Source organism: Bufo gargarizans, chromosome 4 (genome assembly GCF_014858855.1).
Source record: "Bufo gargarizans isolate SCDJY-AF-19 chromosome 4, ASM1485885v1, whole genome shotgun sequence".
Classification (NCBI taxonomy): Eukaryota; Metazoa; Chordata; class Amphibia; order Anura; family Bufonidae; genus Bufo; species Bufo gargarizans.
In genome coordinates this window covers 379,430,045-379,455,817 of record NC_058083.1, presented here as the reverse complement: position 1 = coordinate 379,455,817, position 25,773 = coordinate 379,430,045, and the positions used below count along the sequence as shown (strand labels likewise).

At 45.0% G+C, this 25,773-nt stretch overlaps 1 protein-coding gene across 1 annotated transcript; it reads left to right on the top strand.

The window, feature by feature from the left end:
* The first annotated feature begins 13,332 nt into the window (after positions 1–13,332).
* Positions 13,333–25,433, top strand: LOC122935450 (pecanex-like protein 2). The gene is made up of 2 exons (XM_044291217.1): positions 13,333–13,485; positions 25,314–25,433. The coding sequence occupies exons 1-2, from the start codon at positions 13,333–13,335 to the stop codon at positions 25,431–25,433; spliced, it is 273 nt and encodes a 90-aa protein (XP_044147152.1).
* The last annotated feature ends 340 nt before the right edge of the window (positions 25,434–25,773 follow it).

The window sequence follows — 25,773 nt, the reverse complement described above, 5'->3', positions numbered from 1 at the left end:
AGAGGTCAAAACACCAGAAATGCGAAATTAGGAATTTTATTACGTACAATTCTTGCATCACCAAGTGCTGAAATGCAAGCAACATTTCCTGCTTAGGTTAGGGAATGTATCTATTAAAGCAGGAGTATAGCCAGTGGCCTAATTTGAGAATAATATGAGCCGGGACCTTGTTTCTTGATGCAGCTGATGCAGCGCCAATCCGGAATGAGTGACCGGACACGATGGCAGGATTCAACCCTAGATTTGAAACTAAAACACGGACGTGCACAGAAAACAGGGAGCTGCTATCCGGATGACTATGCGAGGTGAAATGCTGGACCCCTGTGCGGTAGGACCGGATGGTATTGTGTGATAGTTTACACTCCAAATGTAAGTAGCCAATAAAGGCCAGGACATAGTTGATGAAATTGGTATCTCGCTGGGAATACTTCTCTTGGAACTTGCAAAACAAGCTCCAGCACGTGGAGTAGCTTCTGGATGTATTGGCCGATAGGGATCTGGCAACTAGTCGATGTGTGGTGAGCAGATGGCTGGATAATCCAAAAACAGGGTTGAAAATGGTGGGACTGCGGTCCCTGTGGCGTGTGCTTCCCGCATTACCTGGGAAAAGAGGGAAAAATTAGCCCGAGACAAGGCGTCGGCCGCCACATTCTGGGTACAACGGATATGCGAACAGCAATAATGGAAATTGTAAGTCAGGGAGAGCTGGACCAAGCGTCTAGTGAGAGACATGATGTATTGGGACTTGGACCTACCCTTCAATAAAATGTCTACTGTGGCAGTGTTATCGGAAATGAAGACAACAGTGGAATGGGACCATAGGTGACCCCAGGCATGAGCAGCTGCTACAATAGGGTAAAGTTCGAAGAGAGCTGACATCTGCATGAACCCAGGAATATTTCTGACTTCATCGGGCCAAGTCCCGGCCAACCAGTGGGTGCCAAAAATGTCGGCAAACCTTGTAGTGGCTGATGCATCCGAAAAGACCATAGGGGAAGTATTACTGGCGGCCGGAATAAAGAAGGAGACTCCATTCCAATGACACAGGAAATGATCCCACATGACTGCCATGGCCTGCGCATCTAATTGAACTGGACTGTCTTGTTGGCTGCATCAGGGAGGAGGGCTAGTAACCGAGATATGAATGACCTGCCTTGAGGAATGATTCTCATGGCAAAGTTCAGTATGCCTTGGTTGTGCCTAGCGTGAACCTGTGAATGACGTCTCTAATCCTGACATTTCTCTTCTGGTAACCTAGCTACCATGTTGTCGGAGTCCAACACAATCCCTAAAAAAACGATGTTAGTGGAAGTGCCTTTGATTTTCTTAGGTGATACGGGAGCCCCAAGCTAGGAAAAGACTGCCAACAAGTTGTCAATGGCCTACTGAGGTCTGTTAGGGGTTAGCCACCGATAAGTGGGGTCGCTCCTTTAGGGGGTGATTCTCCCGCATTTAGGCGGGAGACCTCTCCGCTTTTAGGCAGGGCCAAAATGGCTGGTTAGGGACTTACATCTCCCAGTAACCATACCGTCTCTGCCCAAGGGGAGCTAGTGACATATAATACGATTTTTTCTTCAGTACATCTGCTGTGAAGAGCTACTCCTGGAACCCTGGTGGATCCCTCTACAAAATTTGTTTATTCGTTGTGGCTGGATACGTCCCCTTTAACTTTCATCAAACCGTGAGTGGTGACTATACAGTCCAAAAAATTGTACTCTGAAAATGTATACATGCCAGGTCTGCTAAAAATACACAAATTTATTGTTTACATGCAGCTACCTTAATTCTTATTGTGGGACTTATTTTAAATATATATTGATATAAAAGCTAAGTTTTAGTAGGACAATTATTCAGTGATATACAGGTCTGTTAGGGGGTTCGATCAATAAGAAGTTGTTGAAGTAATAAATGACGTGATCGCAGTGGAATTTGGTTTCTAAGATCCAGTTAAGGCTCTGCGCGAACTGGTCAAAAAGCCAGGGCTACGCTTGGAACCAAAAGGTCCTTCCACTTGACGCCATGCCAGTGCCATAGCAAAGGCATGATAGGGAGGAGTTTGAATGCATCGGATATGTCAGCTTTAGACAAGTAGATGCGGGGCCCACACTGCATTATGGTGGCTATAGCGTGGTCAATGGTTGAGTATTTCATGCCCACTTCTTCGGAAGGTATTAGGGAATTGAGGCTGGGGATATGGGAACTGTGAGGGGCGGAGAGATCGTAAATTAATCTTTCTTTGTTGCTGAACTTGCCCGTCACTACACCTACCGAACTGACCCTCCAGCGATCGAACGGCGAGGTCGCGAAAGGCCCTATAAGAAAACCTTTTCCAAGCTCGATTTAAATCAATGTGTCTATGGCGTTGGGTGCTTTATTGTCCGACTGTAGTTTGCTGCATTCGTATGTCATCTCAGGAAGTGTGATCAAACCTGTATGGAAGCCCTTCTTGAACCCAGAGATGAGAAAATTAACAAACTCAGGGTCGTGAGGACCCTGCAGACAGTGCTGTAAATAATGTACATACCACCTTGGGGTGAGCCTGGAAACAATTGGTGCACACATGGAGAAGGCGACATTGACCATAGTTACAGGCTGAGAAAATTGTAATTATTACATATTTGGGATCGACCTAGAAATTTGACAGGTCGACCCAATTTGTCGACCGTGCCAATGCCCTTGTGGGCCTCTGAGGGGCTGGCAGCAGAGGTACTGGGGGTTATTTCCATACCTCCAGCTGCCAGGTGACACCAGTCGGCGGTGTGAAAAATAGATTGACATCGAGCACAAGATGGGGCTTTGAGGCTGGCAAAATGTCTGCAGAAGAGCTCGGTGTCAATATTGGCCCAGTTAGTGGAACTGGAACTGACTAAGGGCTACCGTGGCTTTTGCAGAAAAAGAGCAATGGTAATCATAAAATGCGGTACCGCTGTACTTATGCCCCAAGTCAATCACTCTGTAAAGATACAGATCTAGCTCTTCTCTTCTATCTGGACGTACTGAGCAAATGATCTCTCGATACAGACCAAATGCCAGAAAAAACGCAGGAATGGTGAGTTTACTATTGAGCCTGTGGTCATGACTCCTGAGTACCACAGAAACGTCACCACAGGCAATGACCTTGTTGTCAGAAATGTCCCTGGTGGCAATCAATAAAGAAGCGAGATTCACATCTCTGCCCCTAGAATGTCTTTCTTGATATTAGCTGGGATGAAATGAGTCAGTGTGATGATCGGCACAGAGGGTATGGCATTACTGACGAGGACCTCCCAGGCCTCCCAGTCTCTAACCGTGCCTGGATGTTATTGATCGATGAAGTCAAGTTGTTGACCATTGCATGCAATTGGGTAAGAGAAGTCTGTTGAGTCGACATAGACCCCTCCTCTTGCAGTGGGCCTGTGGTACTGGCAACCAGTAAGCGGTACAGTTCCCCCTTCCTAGCCGAAGCCGAGAAGTGGATACCCCTTTTCAATAACTCAGAAGTAAGCCTAGGAACAGTCCAACTCTGGAGCGACGGAATACTGCCCGCTTCAGACATCCTGGTGACATTCTCATCCACAGAACCCTGCACAATATCAGACGCATGCGACATTGCTGACTGTGGACAAACATCAGTATTTTAGAACGGTACAGCGTTGAGGTGCGCCGTCACCTGAGTGAACAACCATGTGTGCTATTATGAGTGGAACATGCGTGCGCCGGCGCAGAAGCAACTTGTAGAACTGTGACGTGAACCCACGCCCCTGACACAAGAACCACCTATGTGACGAGGCAAATACCGTGAAGCCGAGACCGAGGAAAGAGTGGAAGTAGGAATTGACAACAACCATGCCAACGTTGGTCATGACATGGACTTACCGAGAGTTCAGAAAGAACCTGCATAGATGAATAACAAAGAACTTATAACAGACATGATAACAGCAAAATGCAACTAAGAAGTAGTAGTGACCCCTGCACCTGCACATGCAGATATATATATATATATATATTTTTTTTTTCCTTCTAGCTGATCCAACGGAAATACCGAAGCCACGGAAAAGGTGAAGCTATAACCTAAAAGTATCACGATCGGCGTAACTGTCACATACGTAACACGGAGGGAGGAAAAGAGGGAGGCCCTGCCCTAGTGAGAGGGAAGGTGGTGACCCCTGACTCACCTTGCGTCTGGCACCTGGCTGCCCTGTCGTCCCTAGACGGGTTCCTCACCCGTACGCCGATCACGTGCCTAAAACCCTGGCTTTCCCTAGGATGAGCCCTAGATAGTGAACAGGGCGGTGGGAACACTAGTCCGCACCACTAGCTCTAGAGGAAAACACCAAGGGGAGGACAGACAATACAAACTAAACATATAATCCCAGGTGGGCAACAACAGGAGACAACAAAAGCCCAACAGGGATCCGGAGGGTAGCACTCTGGAACAACAACCAGATTCTCAGCTCCAGTGGGTCAGCATAGATGTCCAGGCAGGAAGCTCTATAACTGGCAACAAGAGAAGTGTGAGAGGAGAATATAAGGAGTTTGGGAGTGGCAGACAAGAAACAGCTGAGGAGGAGAAGCTACGGATCCCTGAGCGAGACAAAAAGGATAGCAAGGCAAACACAGAAAACAAACACTATGAAACACCGTGATCTTTAGACATAGAGCGCGCAGCCACCCGCTGCGACTTCCTGACCCCGGGTATAACGGAGTCAGACGTGGCTCTTGACACCCTCGTGACAGTACCCCCCCTTTCACGAGGGGCCTCCGGACACTCAGGACCAGGTCTCTCCGGATGAGAGACATGGAAAGCCTGAATCAACCTGTTGGCGTTTACCTCTGACGCTGGAACCCACATTCTTTCCTCGGGACCGTACCCCCTCCAATGCACCAGATACTGAAGAGAGCGGCGGACCCGACGAGAATCAACAATTCTGGATATTTGAAACTCCAGATTACCATCCACAACAACAGGAGGAGGTGGCAGCGGTAATGGTTCTAGAGGTGGAACATACTTCTTGAGCAACGACTTATGGAAGACGTTATGGATCTTAAAAGTCTGAGGTAGCTCCAGGCGAAAAGCCACAGGGTTAATGACGGCTACAATTTTATAAGGACCAATGAACCTAGGACCCAGTTTCCAAGAGGGAACCTTCAACTTAATATTCCTAGTAGACAACCACACATAGTCATTCACTCCTAGGTCCGGACCTGGCGACCGTTTCTTATCGGCCATGCATTTGTATTTACCACTCATATTTTTCAAGTTAGCTTGCACCTTCTGCCATACCGATGAAAGAGATGAAGAAAACCGTTCCTCTTCGGGAACCCCAGAAGACCCCCCCTCTTTGAAAGTACAAAATTGGGGATGAAAACCGTATGCACCAAGAAATGGTGACTTGCCAGTGGATTCCTGACGGCGATTATTTATGGCAAACTCGGCTAACGGTAAATATGATGACCACACCTCTTGGTTTTCAGACGCAAAACACCTTAAATATGTTTCTAGGTTTTGGTTGGTACGCTCAGTCTGTCCATTCGACTGAGGATGGAAAGCTGAGGAAAAGGATAAGTGTACCCCTAAACGGGTACAAAAAGCTTTCCAAAACTTAGAAATAAACTGGGTTCCCCGATCCGAAACCACATCGGAAGGGACCCCGTGAAGCTTCACGATTTCACTGATAAACACCTGAGCAAGAGTCTTAGCATTAGGAAGTGCGGGTAGCGCAATAAAGTGTACCATTTTGCTAAACCTGTCTACTACTACCAAGATAACTGTTTTACCCGCAGACAAAGGTAAGTCAGTGATGAAATCCATTGATAGATGTGTCCATGGTCTATTGGGGATGAAAAGTGGCAATAAAGACCCTGCTGGACGTGTATGAGAGACTTTCGCGCGTGCACAAGTAGAACAAGTAGACACAAAATCTATTACATCCTGACGCAACCTTGGCCACCAAAAACGACGAGACAATAGCTCCAAGGTTGCTTTACTACCTGGGTGCCCAGCAAGTGCCGAATTATGATGTTCCTTCAATAACTCAAGACGCAGGTTTAACGGTACAAACAATTTCTCTGAGGGGCAAGAGGCCGGGGCGTCCCCCTGGGCCTCTAACACCTTTCCCTCTAGAACAGAGTGTACAGCCGAGACAACCACTCCTCTTTGTAAAATAGGTACCGGATCACTAACATTACCCCCTCCAGGGAAACTACGAGACAATGCGTCTGCCTTGGTATTTTTTGCCCCAGGACGATAGGTGATTACAAAGTTAAATCTGGTAAAGAATAGCGACCACCTAGCTTGTCTAGGGGTGAGACGCTTAGCCGATTCTAGGTACAGAAGGTTTTTGTGATCCGTAATTACCGTGACGGGGTGGATTGCTCCCTCTAAGAAGTGACGCCACTCTTCAAACGCCAGTTTAATCGCCAACAGTTCCCTATTTCCAATATCATAGTTCTTTTCTGCTGCAGATAATTTTTTGGAAAAGAAAGCGCAAGGACGCCATTTGCCAGGAGACGGACCCTGAGACAATACAGCCCCCACTCCCACCTCCGACGCATCAACTTCAACAATAAAAGGCTGGGAGACATCAGGTTGAATTAGAACAGGTGCCGAGGTAAATCTCTCTTTTAGAGAGGAAAATGCAATTTTAGCGGCGTCAGACCATTTAGAAAAATCAGTCCCCTTCCTAGTCATGTCAGTAAGGGGTTTAACGATCACTGAATAATTTTTAATAAACTTTCTGTAGAAATTTGCGAAACCCAAAAACCGTTGTAGAGCTTTAAGGTTCTCAGGAAGATCCCAATCTAAAATTGCCTGGACCTTCCCAGGATCCATACGGAAACCTGAAGCAGATAATAGATATCCCAGGAATTGTATTTCCTGAACGGCGAAGACACATTTTTCAATTTTCGCATATAATTTATTCGTCCGTAGGACCTGCAGTACTTGCCTGACATGTACTTCATGTGTTTTCAGATCAGCCGAATAAATTAAGATATCATCTAGGTATATGACTACAAACCTGCCGATGAGATGACTAAAAATATCATTAACGAAATGTTGGAAGACAGCAGGGGCATTGGTCAGACCGAAAGGCATGACTAAATTTTCGTAATGCCCCTCAGGGGTGTTAAAAGCTGTCTTCCACTCATCCCCTTCCTTGATACGAATCAGATTGTAGGCCCCCCTAAGATCAAGTTTGGAGAACCACCTAGCACCCGCAATCTGATTAAAAAGGTCAGGAATGAGAGGAAGAGGGTATGGGTCTCGGACGGTTATCCGGTTTAGCTCACGGAAATCTAGGCAAGGACGCAGGCCCCCATCTTTCTTTTTAACAAAGAAAAACCCTGCAGCCACGGGTGAAGAAGAGGGTCTGATGTGTCCCTTGGCCAAACTCTCGGAGATATAATCTTTCATGGCTTGTCTCTCGGGACCCGAAAGATTATACAACCTGGACTTGGGTAATTTTGCACCGGGAATCAGGTTAACCGGGCAATCATAAGGACGATGAGGTGGTAGCTTCTGACAACCCTTTTCAGAAAAAACGTCCTCAAAGTCCGAAATAAATGTGGGTAGGGAAGCTATGGAGGCGATTAAGCAATTGTTATTTAAGCAATTCTCTCTGCAATGCTCACTCCACTCCAATATCTCCCTGGCCTGCCAATCCACCACTGGATTGTGCGCTACCAACCAGGGAAGACCCAATACCACAGGAGAGGGAAGGCCCTCCAGAACGTAACATGAAAGACGCTCCTTATGGTGGTCCCCTACCCGAAGATGTAAGTTATGGACAACGTGAGTGAGGTTTCTCTGAGACAGAGGAGCAGAGTCAATAGCGAATATGGGAATGGGTCTCTGCAGCGTACAGAGAGACAAACCCATAGTGCGGGCAAAATGGGCATCTATCAAATTTACCCCTGCACCACTGTCTAGAAAAAAAGAAATAGACTCCGTCTTAACACCAAAAACAATAACCGCTGGCAACACAAATTGAGATGTTCGTATGGAGGAAACGTATACCCCCCGGCTGACATCCTCCGCACAGCCTGGGGTTAGTAGTTTTCCGACGTTTTTTTGTTTTTGGGAAAAGGAGGGACAGACATTAATGAAATGACCCTTCCCCCCACAGAAAAAACAAGCCCCCCACCTACGGCGAACCTCAGGAGGACGGACCTGACGAGAAGTTCCTCCTAGCTGCATAGGCTCATCCAAGTCCGTACAGACTAACTGCTGCTTGGGAGAGGTTACCGATTGCTCAGGAATTTTCGATCTCTCCCTAAGACGTCTATCTATCCTGATAGAGAGGGACATAACAGCATCAAGGGAGAGGGGGGTCTCATACAGCGCCAGCGCATCCTTAACCCTTTCAGATAACCCAGAGCAGAACTGACTCCTGAGAGCCGGGTCGTTCCACTGAGTATCCGTAGCCCACCTGCGGAACTCTGAGCAATATTCCTCTGCTGGCCGATCTCCCTGTAGGAGTCTCCGTAACTTCGACTCAGCCAGGGCGACACGGTCAGGGTCATCATATATGAGACCCAAAGCCCCAAAAAATCCCTCCACTGACCGGAGAGCCTGGGAACCAGGGGGTAACGAGAACGCCCAGGATTGCGGGTCCCCCTGAAGCAGGGAAATAACAATCCCCACCCGCTGTTCTTCATTACCTGAGGAGTAAGGGCGCAGCTTAAAATATAATTTGCAGGCCTCACGGAACAACACAAATTTGTCCCTTCCCCCAGAGAATCTGTCAGGAAGAACAACCTTGGGTTCTGTAACAACCTGGTTACCCATAGCAACCGCTGGGCTTACGGTCTGCTGCATTTGCTGCTGCTGTTGGAGGACAGACGCCTTCAATCCTGCCACCTCCAAAGACAGGCCTTGAAGCTGTTTTGCCAAAGCAGCAATAGGATCCATATTGGATTCTAAGTAGAGAAAAAAAAAATTAAATATATATATATATATATTATTTTTTTTTTCTCAAAAAATAAGGGCCAGTTATAATATCACGATCGGCGTAACTGTCACATACGTAACACGGAGGGAGGAAAAGAGGGAGGCCCTGCCCTAGTGAGAGGGAAGGTGGTGACCCCTGACTCACCTTGCGTCTGGCACCTGGCTGCCCTGTCGTCCCTAGACGGGTTCCTCACCCGTACGCCGATCACGTGCCTAAAACCCTGGCTTTCCCTAGGATGAGCCCTAGATAGTGAACAGGGCGGTGGGAACACTAGTCCGCACCACTAGCTCTAGAGGAAAACACCAAGGGGAGGACAGACAATACAAACTAAACATATAATCCCAGGTGGGCAACAACAGGAGACAACAAAAGCCCAACAGGGATCCGGAGGGTAGCACTCTGGAACAACAACCAGATTCTCAGCTCCAGTGGGTCAGCATAGATGTCCAGGCAGGAAGCTCTATAACTGGCAACAAGAGAAGTGTGAGAGGAGAATATAAGGAGTTTGGGAGTGGCAGACAAGAAACAGCTGAGGAGGAGAAGCTACGGATCCCTGAGCGAGACAAAAAGGATAGCAAGGCAAACACAGAAAACAAACACTATGAAACACCGTGATCTTTAGACATAGAGCGCGCAGCCACCCGCTGCGACTTCCTGACCCCGGGTATAACGGAGTCAGACGTGGCTCTTGACACCCTCGTGACAAAAAGAAGATGATTGCCACACACGCTACGGAACCTTAGAGTCCCCTTGTTTTTTTTCTTTTTTATTCGTTTGTTTTTTTTACAATCCAAACTACCACTCTGTGCCCCCACCCAACATGTTTCTACTAAATACTATACCCCCTATATACTCTCCTTTTTTTTTTTTTTTTACAAATAGTTCATACCCCCTTCTGCTATATTTTTTATTTTTATTTTTCAAGAACCACTATCACCTGCTGCCTGGATGAATCAACAGCCTACCAGAAGCAAACAGCCTTGCACCCACCCCTGTCTCACTATGAGCACGGCGGCCCGTGCTATACATTACATTACACACAAACCTGAGAGTCTGCCGCGTGGGGAGCCGATGCTGCCAGGCAGAAATGTTCCGGTGCGGTGGTGCCAGGGCCGGTGCAAGGATTTTTGCCGCCCTAGGCAAGATAAAAATTGCTGCCCCCCCTATCAGATGATCTGTCCATATCATGACATCACATATGTTCCACCCCTTCTCAGCATTTAAATTAAAAGAGAGTTATATGTTGCAATAAAGCCCCCTATTAAAAATGGTGGAGAATAACTACCATAATTTAAGCCATAGTTAAAGAAACAAGCCTGGGGCAAAAAACAATAAGGCCCCCCCCTCCCCATGACACTTGATGACTTTTACAGAAGAAACTGTATATTGTGGGGCACGGTGTATGCTATATGTGTATAACATAAACATATTTCATACGAAAACTTACAATTACTTGGCTTGACCCTTGGGGATCTCGGACACCACTTCAACACTTTGGCCGGGGGCTCGGTGGAGCTGATGTGTTTTATCCTAATGAAAAATATTTCATAATAAGGATTTGGAGAAGGGGCAGTGGGATAGCAGAGCAGGGAGAGGCTGGTGCTACTACTAGGGGGTCATACCATGGGGGAGTAATAAAGCCCACCATAATGCCCCCCCCAGTAGAAATAATTCTCCTTATAATGTGACAGTGCAAAAAATACCCCCTTGTAATGCCCCCAGTTGAGCTATTGTCCCCATAGTGCCCCAATAATGTGCCAGTATAAACTACCCCTATATAGTGCCCCCAGTAAATGCCCCCATAGTGCTCCTCTCCTCCCTCCCTCCTAGTGCCTCCCATAATGTACCAGTATAAAATGCCCCATATATAGTGCCCCAGTAGATGCCCTCAGTGTCCCCCATAATTTGTAAGTATAAAATTCCCCATCTCAGTGCCCCCGTAGATGACCCCATAGTACTCCTCTCCCACCTTCCCCATAGTACCCACCATAATGTGTCCCAGTATAAAACGCCCCTATACAGAGCCCCCATATAAATTCTTTGTGGCCTAAGTAGATGCCTCTATAGTGCCCACCAATAATGTGCCAGTAATAAGTGCCCCCATAGATGTCCCCCAATAATGTGCCAGTAAAATGTGCCCTCATATATGCCCCCCAATCATGTGCCGGTAATAAGAGCCCCCCACCATCATGCGTCAGTAACAAGAGCCCCCCATATCATGTGCCAGTAGCCAAAGCCCCCCTATTTCATGTGCCAGTAGCCAGAGCCCCCCTATATCATGTGCCAGTAGCCAGAGCCCCCATATCATAATTCTGTAGCCAGAGCCCCCCCCTATATCATATGCCAGTAGCCAGAGCCCCCCTATCATGTGCCAGTAGCCTGACCCCTCTATCAACATGTGCCAGTAGCCATAGGGCCCCCCATCATGTCCCAGTAGCCATAGGGTCCCCCCTATCATGTGCCAGTAGCCATAGGGCCCCCCTATTGTGTGCCAGTAGCCATAGGGCCCCCCTATCATGTCCCAGTAGCTATAGCCCCCCCCATCCCTATCATGTCCCAGTATCCATAGGCCCCCCCGATCATGTGCCAGTAGCCAGAGCCCCCCATCATGTGTCAGCCCAGTAGCCACCAGTATTGACAACAACAACAAAAACACTTATACTTACCTCCATGTCAGCGATGCGATGCAGGCCTCTTCCGGCTGTACGGCTCAGGGCTCAGGCGGCGCGATGACGTCATTGCGCCAGCCTCTGATAGGCTGCCGGCCTAGTGCCTGCAGCCTATCAGAGGAAGGGACACACCTCTCCCTCCCCTGTCCTGCTGAACAGCCATCTGTATCGCTGTCCTGAGGACGGTGAACCAGATGACTGGAGATGAGCGCTTCCACAATGGAAGCGCTCATCTCCGTGTGACACTTGTCCTGCCTATAATTAGTTGTGGGCCAGCGCGGGGGGGCCCTTAAGAACTCAATGGAAGTGCCGGCCCTGCTTACTAGAGCGGCTGCGCAGCATGAGGGGAGCCGCCGGTGCCCCCTGCTAAATTGCACCCTAGGCGGCTGTCTAGGTCGTCTTACAGGTGGCGCCGGCCCTGGGTGGTGCTCCTTCTTACCTAAAGTTGCCGACACACAGAGGATGGAAGACCGCAGTAAGTCAGTTACCCAACCCGGATGCCGAGAGGCAAGAAAGAAACACGCAAAGTAGAACAGGTGAGCCTCCTCAAGCAGGACACATGTAGCACGCACTAGGATGCCGAATCCACGCAGGGCGAGGTGGCGTGGGTGCGCCTAGCTATATGAAGGCGTGGGGGGGCGCCACTCCCACAAATACAGGCCAATAAATCGGCCTTAATATTTACCAGAACTAGTTGTGCTGCTTCAGGCACAACTCTGAGAAGTACACACAGTCAAATAGGGTGAACACTGCTTCAAACTAAGCAACTTTTCCAAGACTTTATAACTTATGACCTATCCACAGAAAGAGTCATAAGGATAGGTCATCAGTATCTGATTGGTGTTCTCACAGCTTTTCCTAGTCCAGTGATGAAACTTTTATTGGTCACATGACCTAGGAGCAGCTTAGCCCCTTAGAAATGAATAGGGCTGATCTGCTATACCGTGCACAGCTGCTATACTATGTACGGCATTGTGCTTGGTAAACTGTGAGAAGACCATGACGCTCACAGGAGCATCGGGCCTTCTAAAACAGCTTTCCCTGAATAGTGGTAAAAAAATAAAAATAATCATACCTCATCCGTTTAAGCGTCGAAAAGCCAGATGCCGCCATCTTGATTTAGTATCCTGTGCAAAATCCCATGTGCGATGATGTATGATGTCACCATGGGCAATGCAAGATTTTGGACAAGTTAAGTATGATTTTATTTATTTATTTTTTATTTTACACTGTAATATCAATGTCAGATGCTGCGATCAGCTATGAACACGGCATCTGAGGGGTACAATGATTGGGAGTGGCGCAGTTGCTGCTCTCTGTGATTGCACCCACTAACAAATACATTTTTGGGTAAAATTCGACGAAGCAGCCAAATCAAATTTTTCAATTCTTCTCTCATCTCTAGTCATCAGTTATAAAATCTTGGAAAACCTTGTAAGTTGAATAGGGTATTTTAAAAGTGCAAATTGCATCAGACTCTGGAATCTTTGCTTCATTTCAAACGGAAACTAATGAAGACATCCATCTAGTGGCCATCCTGGGAAGTGCAGCTTTATAATTCTGCAGTGGCACTGCTGCCTGGAATATGCTCAGTCTGCAGTCTGGAAGCTGCTGCATGGAATATGAGGTGAGCGTGATACTGCAGGAATGCGCACTGGGATTCCCTTGCTGCATCTCCCTCATTCTTCTGGAGTCATTCACCAGCTGCTCCTTGTGTACTGCCTGCTGTGGTGATGGGATCCCACGTCTTGCAGATATTAAGGCAAGGAGTCTGGGCAGCGTTAACAGGAGGCTGGTACCATGACCCCCATGACAGCCAGTTTAATAACATCTGCCACTTGTATCTGTGGATATTCCTGCTTTTGTTACCTCTGGCAATGCACTTGGTAAGTATTCTATTCATCCTTCATACTGTGTCATGCTATGGCACTCTCTTGTTTGTAGAACTTTCTCGTTTGCTGTATGTAAGTGAAGCTACAGAGTACTTACTCCCCTTCTGGACCCTGTAAACTAAGCACAGCTACTGTGCTGGCCGAGATGAGATCCAGATGGAATTAGATTTCTTATGTTGGCTTCAGTAGTAACAGAATGAATGCTGGGAAACGAATGGTGCAGGATAAATTACTACTAGATCATTCCTGAGCTTTCCGACGACGTGTACTGGTCCCTCAACTTATCACATTACATTAGGTTCACGGACGACAGTTGTATGATTGCATGTTGAAGAGTGATGTTTTATACTCCAGTCTAAAAAAGAAATATAGTTGGAGCGATTTGCACTCAATTTATTAAAATATGCACCCCTTTAAATAAACTTCACACATTTTTGACCGTACTAAAGCCAGAAAATGAAATCTGCGCTTGCTATGAGCAATCATAGATTTGAGCCAAAATAAGTGCCATTTTCTGGCTACTTTCACACGGATTCCGGCAGGTAGTTCCGTCAGTACCGGACCTGCCTGCTGGATCCGGCAATCTGTATGCAAACGGAAACCACAAATGCACTGCAATACCGGATCCATCTCTCCGGTTGTCATCCAGAAAAATGTATGCATTTCAATGTAAAATAATGCCTTGGAATTCCGGTTCAGGAATTTTAGGAGAAAATACCGCAGCATGTGACTGAACTGAAGACATCCTGGTGCATCCTGAATGGATTGCTCTCCATTCGGAATGCATTAGGATAAAACTGATCAGTTTTTTTCCGGTATTGAGCCCCGAGGGCAGAATTCAATACCGGAAATGTTTAACGCAAGTGTGAAAGTACCAAGGGTTATCCGACACTAATTCAGGCTGATTCTACTTACCTGGTTCCTCGTTCCCTGCACTGTTCCTGGTCGCTGCACGGCCACAGCTGCTTCACCCTATGCGAGGATGAAAACATCTATTGTCAAGGGGGCAGCCAATGGCAGGCGGTGACGGAGATGAGCCTCCCTAGCATCACCCATGATGCTAGGGACGCTCGTCCCCATCACCACCTGCCATTGGCTGCTCCCCCGGACAGCTGATGTTTTCATCTGCGCACAGGGAGAAGCAGCTGCGGCAGTGGGGGGACTAAGAGCGGCGCGGGTAGCCAGGTAAGTAGAATTAGTGTGAGGGGCCCGGCATATGGGGGAGCATTTGTTAGAGTCGGATAACCCCTTTAATTACACCTCCCTCCCATTTAAGTGAATATGAGAAGTAGAGGTAATTGCATTGCACCTCCACTACAATGTTGACGGCTTGCAGGTAAACATTGAAGAGGAGGCAGCACTTGCACAAGCACCGCAGGCCCTTCAAACACTGATCTAGGTCATCAATATCAGAAAACCAGACAAGCCCATTAAGGGCTGTTTCACACGAGCGGATGCCGTGCATGGCATCCGCTCCGTGAAAGAGTGCCAAGACCCGATGCAGACTGCAGAGGCACGGAGCAGTAACATGACTGATAATGCTCGGTGCCTCTCTGTGATCTCTTTACTACGAAATCACAATGACAACTTTATCTCACTGTGATTTCGTAGTAAAGCGATCACAGAGAGGCACGGAGCATTATCAGTCATGTTACTGCTCCGTGCTTCTGCAGTCTGCATCCGCTCGTGTGAAACAGCCCTAACTTTTTCAGGTCTGGCCAATACAGAATGAAGTTGTTTTTTTTTTTTTTCTTTTTTTTTCTTTGATGCATTGGTATAGGATTTTCAATTATCCGTTGACACAGCTGTATGAGGATTTGCCTTTTTTTGTGGAATGAGTTGTGTTTTTTTTCATGGCACAATTTTGGAATACGAGGTGAGCGTGATACTGCAGGAATGCGCACTGGGATTCCCTTGCTGCATCTCCTTCATTCTTCTGGATTGTTAATTTTTATTAACTCTTTCTGGGGAGAAATGGAAAAATCTATTCTGCCATTGTCCTGTATAAATTTTGCCGTGCTCCCCGGCTGGCATAAAGAACATGTTAACTTTATTCTTAGTGTTCATATGATTACATTGGTATTAAATGTATGTCATTTTTTATGTTTTTCTACTACTGCACTTTTTGATTTATTTTTACGTTGTCATATCCTGAGTGCCATAACTTTTTCATTTTTCTATTGGTGGAGTTGTGTAAGGTCTTGTTTTTTCATGGGGCAAGCTGTAATTTTCACCATTTGGGGCGCATTAAAGCTTTTGTTCACTTTTTTGGGGAAGGACAATGAGAATAAAAACAGCAGTTCTGGATTCTTTTTCACAGTCTTCTCCATGTGGTACATCTAGTATGTATAGCTTTATTCTGTAGGTCAATATGACTATAGCAATACCAAATTTGTATCGGTTTTATGTTTTACCACTTTTGTAAAAGAAGAAACATTGTGACCAGTTTCAGACGACTTCAGACGTGTGGGAGCATGATGTCCCATTCTGAACTCTGCTCTTGTAACAGGATCATTATAATGATTTATACAACTTGCTCGTATGAAACTGGCCTTTGAAAGAGTTTCGTTTTTTGTGCCGTCATATTCTGACAGCTATAACTTTTTTCGTCAGTGTACCTGTACGATTGCTTGTTTTTAAGTGGACGACCTGCAGTTTCTAGTAATACTATTAGGGTGGGTTCACACATACAGTAGGTTTTTGTGCCATTTTTTTTAGCCAATGGAAGAAATGGGTTGGGAGAAGAAGAAAAATATCAAGGAAAGACTTAAAGGGGTCCCTGAAATGCCCCCCCATATGCCCAGGCCCCTCACACACAATGTACTTATCTGGCTCCCCAGCACTCGCGTTGCTCCTGGTCCCCGCACAGCAGCTGCTGCTTCTCCCTGTGCGCGGATGAAAACATCCGGAGTTGGGGAGGGGGGCAACCAGTGGCTGGTGGTGACTGGGACGAGCCTCCCTAGCGGCACTCGTGATGCTCGTCCTCGTCACTGCCTGCCATTGGCTTTCCCCCCCAATGCAGCAGCGACCATGCGGGCATAGGAAGCGACGCGGGTGCCGGGGAGCCAGGTAAGTACATTGTTTATAAGGGGAGCATATGGGGGAGTATTTCAGGGGTCGGATAACCCCTTTAACAGTACTCCAGTCAAAAAACAAACAAAAAACTAAGAGCCATCGGCTCCTAAGGCTACTTTCACACTAGCATTTTTGCTTTCCGTTTGTGAGATCTGTTCAGGGTTCTCACAAGCGGTCCAAAACTGATCAGTTTTGCCCTAATGCATTATGAATGGGAAAGGATTCGCTCAGAATGCATCAGTTTGCCTCTGTTCAGTCACGATTCCACTCTGCCTACAGCGTTTTGCTGTCCACCTGACGAAGCAGAGCCAAACGCATCCGTCCTGGCACACAATGTAAATCAATGGGGATGAATAACTTTTTCACTGACATAATCTGGCACAATAGAAAATGGATTCGTCCCATTGACTTTCAATGATGTTCAAGACGGATCCGTCATGGCTATAGAAGACATGATACAACCGGATCCGTTCATGAAGGATGCATGCGGTTGTATTATTAGAAGGGAAGCGTTTTTGCAGATCTATGACAGATCTGCAAAAAATGCTACTGTGTCAGAAACAATCCCATTCACAACCACCCTGGCCGAGGGGAAGAATATAAGCTAGTTATAGTGTTTAAAATGTAACCTTTGAAGCCCATTTCTGCAAATGTCGAGAACGCAAATGACCAATGTAAACGGTCGGGCGCCTTTTCGGCATCAAGGGTGACTGCGAGTAGAGATGTGCAGTGGATTTCTGCTAAATTGAATAAATTCAGGAGCCGCTAGTGTTGTTCGATGCGTGCCCTCCTTTAATAAATCCAGTTTGGTCCTCCTTTATCAGAAAGGGAAGTATAAGAGCCAGTTGATTTGCTAGTAATTTAGCAAAGATTTTCATATCTGAATTGAGTAGTCAAATAGGATGGAAGTTCTGTGAAATATTGTCTGGTTTTCCAGGCTTAGGGAGGGTTACAATCAAAGCTGTTAGCATATCAAGAGGGAACGGGGACCCATCCACCGCCTTTTGGAAAATAGATAAGAGATGAGGAAGTAATACAGAATGGAATTGTTTATATTATTCATAGGATAACCCGTCTGCACCAGGAGATTTACCCATCTGTAGGGAAGGTAGCAGGATTTTGATCTCTTCTTCTGTGATGGGACGATTCAGTGTTTTGTAATTGGGTACATGATAGAGAAGGAAGGGATGCTTCAAGTAGGAAGTCTTTGACTAAGGCGGAGTGGTCACCCGGCAAGGTCGTGTGGTCCTTAAGGTTATAGAGGTTGTTATAGTAGAGTCGGAATTGCTCTGCAATATCTCTAGGATCTGTAAGTTTAGTATTGGAGCGTAGGATCTATAAGATTCTAGTACGGGTTTTCTGTGATTTGAGTTGACTGGCTAGTCGTTTACCTGCTTTATTGCATTGGGCATAAAATCTGCCTTTCAAGCGTAGCAGAGTTTTATCATGGTTATGAAGGAGAAGTCCCCTTAATTTATCTCGTTCAGTAGCTAGGTCTCAAGAACGTGTAGAGTTAGGTCACTTTTTGTTGGCTGCCTCAAGTTGAGCTATTTTCTCCATTAAAGAGGATACAGTTGCAAGAAAAAGTATGTGAACCCTTTGGAATGATATGGATTTCTGCACAAATTGGTCATAAAATGTGATCTGATCTTCATCTAAGTCACAACAATAGAAAATCACCGTCTGCTTAAACTAATAACACACAAAGAATTAAATGTTACTATATTTTTACTGAACACACCGTGTAAACATTCACAGTGCATGTGGAAAAAGTATGTGAATCCTTGGATTTAATAACTGGTTGAACCTCCTTTGGCAGCAATAACTTGAACCAAACGTTTCCTGTAGTTGCAGATCAGACGTGCACAACGGTCAGAAGTAATTCTTGACCATTCCCTCTTTACAGAACTAGTTCAGTTTGGCAATATTCTTGGGATGTCTGGTGTGAATCGCTTTCTTGAGGTCATGCCACAGCATCTCAATCGGGTTGAGGTCAGGACTCTGAATGGGCCACTCCAGAAGGCGTATTTTCTTCTGTTTAGGCCATTCTGTTGTTGATTTACTTCTATGCTTTGGGTCGTTGTCCTGTTGCAACACCCATCTTCTGTTGAGCTTCAGTTGGTGGACAGATGGCCTTAAGTTCTCCTGCAAAATGTCTTGATAAACTTGGGAATTCATTTTTCCTTTGATGATAGCAATCAGTCCAGGCCCTGACACAGCAAAGCAGCCCCAAACCATGATGCCCCCACTACCATACTTCACAATTGGCATGACGTTTTCATGTTGGTGTGCTGTGCCTCTTTTTCTCCACACATAGTGTTGTGTGTTTCTGCCAAACAACTCAACTTTAGTTTCATCTGTCCACAGAATATTTTGCCAGTATTGCTGTGGAACATCCAGGTGCTCTTGTGCAAACTGTAAACGTGCAGCAATGTTTTTTTGGACAGCAGAGGCTTCATCTGTGGTATCCTCCCATGAAATCCATTCTTGTTTAGTATTTTACGTATCGTAGATTCGCTAACAGGGATGTTAGCATATGCCAGAGACTTTTAGCTGACACTCTCAGATTCTTCTTCACCTCATTGAGCAGTCTGCACTGTGCTCTTGCAGTCATCTTTACAGGACGGCCACTCCTAGGGAGAGTAGCAGCAGTGCTGAACTTTCTCCATTTATAGACAATTTGTCTTACCGTAGATGAACAGCAAGGCTTTTGGAGATACTTTTATAACCCTTTCCAGCTTTATGCAAGTCAACAATTCTTAATCGTAGGTCTTCGGAGAGCTCTTTTGTGCGAGGCATCATTCACATCAGGAAATGCTTCTTGTGAAAAGCAAATCCAGAACTGGTGTGTGTTTTTTATAGGGCAGGGCAGCTGTAACCAACACCTCCAATCTCATCTCATTGATTGGACTCCAGTTGGCTGACACCTCACTCCAATTAGCTCTTGGAGATGTCATTAGTCTAGGGGTTAACATTCTTTTTCCACATGCACTGTGAATGTTTACATGCTGTGTTTAATAAAAACATGGTAACATTTAAATCTTTCTGTGTTATTAGTTTAAGCAGACTGTGATTGTCTATTTTTGTGACTTAGATGAAGATCAGATCACATTTTATGACCAATTTGTCCAGAAATCCATATCGTTACAAAGAGTTCACATACTTTTTCTTGCAACTGTATCTCCTTTTCTCTAGATTTTTTCTCAGTATCTACTATTTTTATTAAATGTCCCCTAATGAAAGCTTTGTTGGCCTGCCACACGATATAAGGGTTTTGGAGTGAGTCTGTATTAAATTGGAAATATTCAGTTAAAGCTTGTAGGATTCCTGAGGCGTATTTTGGGTGCTGAATGATATAGGTGTTGTTTCTCCATATGGGGGGTAAGGTAGATTGGAGTTGCTCTGCAAGGGTGATGGTAATCGGAGCGTGGTCTGACCATTGGATAAGCCCAATTTCTGAAGCGGTGGTGTGAACAAGGGCAGTATGGTCTACTGAAAACATGACAAGTGGGAATAGGAGACATGGTAAGGAGAGAAGAATGTAATCTCTCTCTTGACCATGCTGTGCCCTGCAAACATCCACCAGTCCCTCAGTGTGTACAGGAGAATATAGGCCAACTGTAGGTCGACGAGTAGGGTTTGTGGAGTCGAGGGAAGGGTCTACTACAGTATTGAAATCATTGCAAATGATTAGTTTACCCTGTTTCTGCTTATTAATTAGTCTCATGACTTAATGAAGAAAAGAAAGTGGGTGATGATTAGGAGCATATAGGTTTAGTAGGGTGTAAATAATTTTATTGATAGAACATATCAGAATGACATAGTGACTATAAGTGTCTATTAATTTAGTAATAATTAAAAAGGCTACTGAGTTTTTAACAGCTATAAAGACTCCTTTCGATTTTTTGACATTATGGGAGTGGATAATATTGGGAAAAAGGCGATGTTTTACTCGGCTGGCATCGGCAGTCAACAGGTGCAACCCCTGAATACACAGCACATCTGCATGTGCAGTTAGGGCTTCTTTCTATACATAGGTCCGTTTCTGTGAGCAATCGAGCCCTTTGGCGTCTAAGGACATTATCTTAACCCCTTCACGCAAATGTGACCATGGCATATGATCAGTCCGATAGCGGAAGACACGCTCTTCCGGTCCGGTAACAGCGTTCTCCGGCTGAGATTGGGGAACCTGTTGCTTCACTAAAATACACAGAAGCCTCAAGCAGGCTTCGGTGCCTATTTCAGGAATATACCAATACAGGCCACTAGGTGGCAGCATTGTGTCTTTATATTGCAAATGAAGTGTTCAATGATGTTTTTTAGTGAACACAATAGGTAATCTAATGATTGCCAGTTATTGTCTCCCAAGGTGACGTAAAAAAAGTCAAAAAAAGTTTTTACAAATAGAAAAAAATAATAAAAACCATAAAATTTCACCCCCGTTTCCTTAAAATAAAAATAAATAAAAAACTATAACAAAATAAACATTATGGGCATCGCCGCGTGCTAAAATGCCCATACTGTTAAAATATAACAATATTAAGGGCTTACGGCAAATGGCATAACGGAAAAAAAAAACACGTCAATTTTACCGCATAGTGTAAAGTGTAATGCAAAAAAATAAAAACCTTTATCAGAATTGTGTTTTTTCCCAATTTTACCCCATTTGAATTTTTTTTCCGCTTCCCACTACATGGTATGCAACCGTAAATGGTGCCATTAGAAAGTACAACTTGTCCCTCAAAAATGAAACCCTCATAAGACTATGTGAATGGAAAAATGGCCTGGGCCTGAAAGGGTTAACCCCCATCGTTATAGTTAAGGTACAAACCAGATTCCAAAAAAGTTGGGACACTATACAAATCGTGAATAAAAACTCAATGCAATGATGTGGAGGTGCCAACTTCTAATATTTTATTCAGAATAGAACATAAATCACGGAAGAAAAGTTTAAACTGAGAAAATGTACCATTTTAAGGGAAACATATGTTGAATCAGAATTTCATGGTGTCAACAAATCCCCAAAAAGTTGGGACAAGGCCATTTTAAATGCTCTCCCATTCTTGTCTAATACAGGCCTCTAACTGTTCAATCGTCTTGGGCCTTCTTTGTTGCACCTTCCTCTTTATGATGTGCCAAATGTTCTCTATAGGTCAAAGATCTGGACTGCAGACTGGCCATTTCAGTACCCGGATCCTTCTCCTGCGCAGCCATGATGTTGTGATTGATGCAGAATGTGGTCTGGCATTATCTTGTTGAAAAATGCAGGGTCTTCCCTGAAAGAGATGACGTCTGGATGGGAGCATATGTTGTTCTAGAACCTGAATATAATTTTCTGCATTGATGGTGCCTTTCCAGAGATGCAAGCTGCCCATGTCACACGCACTCATGCAACCCCATACCATCAGAGATGCAGGCTTCTGAACTGAGTGTTGATAACAACTTGGGTTGTCCTTGTTCTCTTTGGTCCAGATGACATGGCGTCCCAGATTTCCAAAAAGAACTTTGAATCGTGACTCGTCTAACTACAGAACAGTCTTCCATTTTGCCACACTCCATTTTAAATGATCCCTGGCCCAGTGAAAACGCCTGAGCTTGTGGATCTTTCTTAGAAATGGCTTCTTCTGTGCACTGTAGAGTTTCAGCTGGCAACGGCGGATGGCATGGTGGATTGTGTTCACTGACAATGGTTTCTGGAAGTATTCCCAAGCCCATTCTGTGATTTCCTTTACAGTAGCATTCCTGTTTGTGGTGCAGTGTTGTTTAAGGGCCCAGAGATCACGGGCATCCAGTATGGTGTTACGGCCTTGACCCTTACGCACAGAGATTGTTCCAGATTCTCTGAATCTTCGGATGATGTTATGCACAGTTGATGATGATAGATGCAAAGTCTTTGCAATTTTTCGCTGGGTAACACCTTTCTGATATTGCTCCACTATCTTTCTGCGCAACATTGTTGGAATTGGTGATCCTCTACCCATCTTGGCTTCTGAGAGACACTGCCACTCTGAGAAGCTCTTTTTATACCCAATCATGTTGGCAATTGACCTAATTAGTGTTAATTGGTCTTCCAGCTCTTCGTTATGCTCAAATTTACCTTTTCCAGTCTCTTATTGCTACTTGTCCCAACTTTTTGGGAATTTGTTGACACCGTGAAATTTTGAATCAACGTATTTTTCCATTAAAATTATACATTTACTCGGATTAAACGTTTGATCTGTCATCTACGTTCTATTACAAATAAAATATTGACATTTGCCATCTCCACATCATTGCATTCAGTTTTTATTTTACTTTTTTGGAATCCGGTTTGTAAAAAAATAAGTACAATAAGCATGAACAAGACAAGTTACAAACTGGTACAGAAGGAGAGAGGACACTGCCTGCAATGTCTTACTATCTATAAGGGATGGGAAAAAGATACAGTAGGTGAGGGTAAAACTAGTCATGGTGGTATAGCGACAGCAGGATTACTGTAGATTGCAGACTTGTCTGAAGAGGTGTTTTTTTTAGAAGGTTTCCATGGTAGGTGAGCGTCTGATATATTGCATTAGAGAGTTCCAGAGTACGGGCTGCACTGGAGATATCTTGGAGGCGATTGTGGGAAGAGGAGATAACAGGAGAGTAGAGAAGGAGGTCTTTTGTCTTCTCTGCAGACCCTCTCAAGCTCTGTCACTTTGGATGGGAACTGTCAGTGTACAGCCATTTTCAGGTCTCTGCAGAGATGTTTGGTTTGAAGTGAGGGCTCTGGCTGGGCTACTCAATGACATTTACAGAGTTGTTTCTCGGACACTCCTGTGTTGGCTGTGTGCTTAAGGTCATTGTGTTGTTGGAAAATAAACCTTCAGCCGAGTTTAAAGAGGACCTTTCACCGATTATGACACTGTGAACTAAGAATACAGACATGGAGAGCGGCGCCCGGGGATCTCACTGCACTTACTATTATCCCTGGGCGCGGCTCCGTTCTCCTGCTATGCCCTCCGGTATCTCCGGTCACAAAGTTATGGTAGGCGGAGTCTGCCCTTGTTCTTCTGTAGCGCTGGCCAATAAATAAATAACCTCCCAGGCTGTGAGCTCTGCGCTGCAATTGGCCAGCGCTACAGAAGAACAAGGGCAGACTCCGCCTACCATAACTTAGTGACTGAAATCTCCGCCTACTTTAACTTAGTGGCCGGAGATACCGGAGGGCATAGCGGGAGAACGGAGCGGCGCCCAGGTATAATAGTAATACAGTGAGATCCCCGGGCGCCGCTCTCCATGTCTATATTGTTAGCTCACAGTGTCATAATCGGTGAAAGGTCCACTTTCAGATCCAGAGCATCCTACATCATAAAGAATATTACTGTACTTTGCTCAATTCAGCTTTCAGTCATCCCTGCTGCTGATGCTGCCAACACTATTCTTCATTGTAAGGATGGTAGGGCGCAGGTAATTAGCAGTGGTTGATTTCCTCCAGACATGACACAACAAAAAGTTCAGTCTATATTTCATTATGTCAGAGAATCTGCAGGCTGGGAATCCATTAGGTGCTGTAATTGGACATCCGGCTCGTGGTGTCGTGCAAAAACTTTCTGATTGGTTGTGTGGACAGTTTGCTGCCCAGCACAGATTGGATCACAGCTCTCCATTCTTCTAGACAGATGATCTGTCTGTGCAGAGGTTCGTCTGTGTGCACTTCTTGCTCTATTTACAGTTCATCATTGTACATAATTCCACAGCCCCCACTCCAGTTTTCCTGGGCATGCTGGGCATGCTGTATTTATGAAGCTGCAGTGGTGATGCCACATCGACAACATGTGACTACTGCGGCCAATGACTGGCCTCAGCAATGCATACTGAAACCAGACAACTGCTTCAAGGTCATTTATTTTCACACAAGTATGTGAGGTCCAGAAAATATGGTCTGTCTGATGGCCACATTTCTACATCCAACTGTGATTTTGTTGACCTGTACTCACTGAACCATAGTGATCTAAGATACTGTAGCTTCCATCCCTACTGTGGGTCTTACTGTCCCATACTCTGTGAGTACATAACAGTAGATCTGCTGTTGGGCTGGAATGCACAGCATCATAGATCACTATGATGAGGTGAGTTTGGGTCAGCCAAACTGTTGTTGGTCCATATATCCTGGACCACACACATGCTTATGTAAAGTTGGCCTTATGAAATAAATTAATTTAGTAAAAATCAACTTTTTTATGTGGGCTCATTCTACAGGTTGGTATTAAAACATCTTTAAAGTTGTCCAGCTTTTAATCTTGATGAAAGATCATCAGCATCATATTGGTGGGACTCCGACACTTGAATGTGAGCTGACCTGCAGTACACCGGAATAACCACTACACAGTGGACAGAGCCTTCTGCTTCCAGGTCTGTCCACTGGTTAGTTCTGGTGGCTGCCAAAAACAACTGATCAGTGAGGGTGCTGAGTGTCGTTGGACCCTAAGTTATGTGATATTGATGATCTGGAAGATAGGTCATCAATATCTAGTAACCTGTTTAATCTGTGACTATGTGTCAAGTATTGCCATCTGCTGAAGATACAATAATACTATAATACAATAATCATAATCATAATCAGGTGACTTGTCTATTATGATATCTTGATGTTTATTTACTGTTGTGCAGAGAAAATAAAACTATGACAAACTTCTCTATTTATATTTTCACAGAGCTTGCCTCCAACAAACTTTACATTATGCCTTTACTGTGTATCCACTACTCTACTATTTGCTGTTATTAAGTTTGTAAGTTTTCAACTTCATCTTATGTTCGATAAAGGGATAGTGAATCACCTTAAGAAAGATAAAGGAGAAGCAAAACAAGATGGTAACATCACAAATGGCCGCTCTGTTTCTGGGTGAGATATTCCTTAGGACATATTCTTGTAAAGTAATCTATAGTTATGTAGTTTTATGTCTGTTCTGTGAGCAGATTTTTATTCCTCTAGTTTCAGCATTTCTCTTTACAAACATATTATTACTTTATTGTCATTTAGTACAACTCATCTTCTATATTGCAACATTTTGGTATATTCTGTTTGTGTAAAGAAAAATTCTGAATGTATATTCAGAATCTTTTTTATTTTGCATAAAGTGAATTTTTGGCAATCACCAAATTACACCACAGATACCTATGTTATTCATTTATCACTTCTTTGTCACAGGTATGGGCTGCACTTTTCCCTGGTGCGAGGTTAAGTGT

Coding starts and splice junctions, on each gene's coding strand:
- LOC122935450 (XM_044291217.1), top strand. CDS start 13,333: ATGGGATCCCACGTCTTGCAGATATTAAGGCAAGGAGTCTGGGCAGCG. Junction 13,486..25,313: donor TACCTCTGGCAATGCACTTG/GTAAGTATTCTA, acceptor GCTGTTATTAAG/TTTGTAAGTTTTCAACTTCA.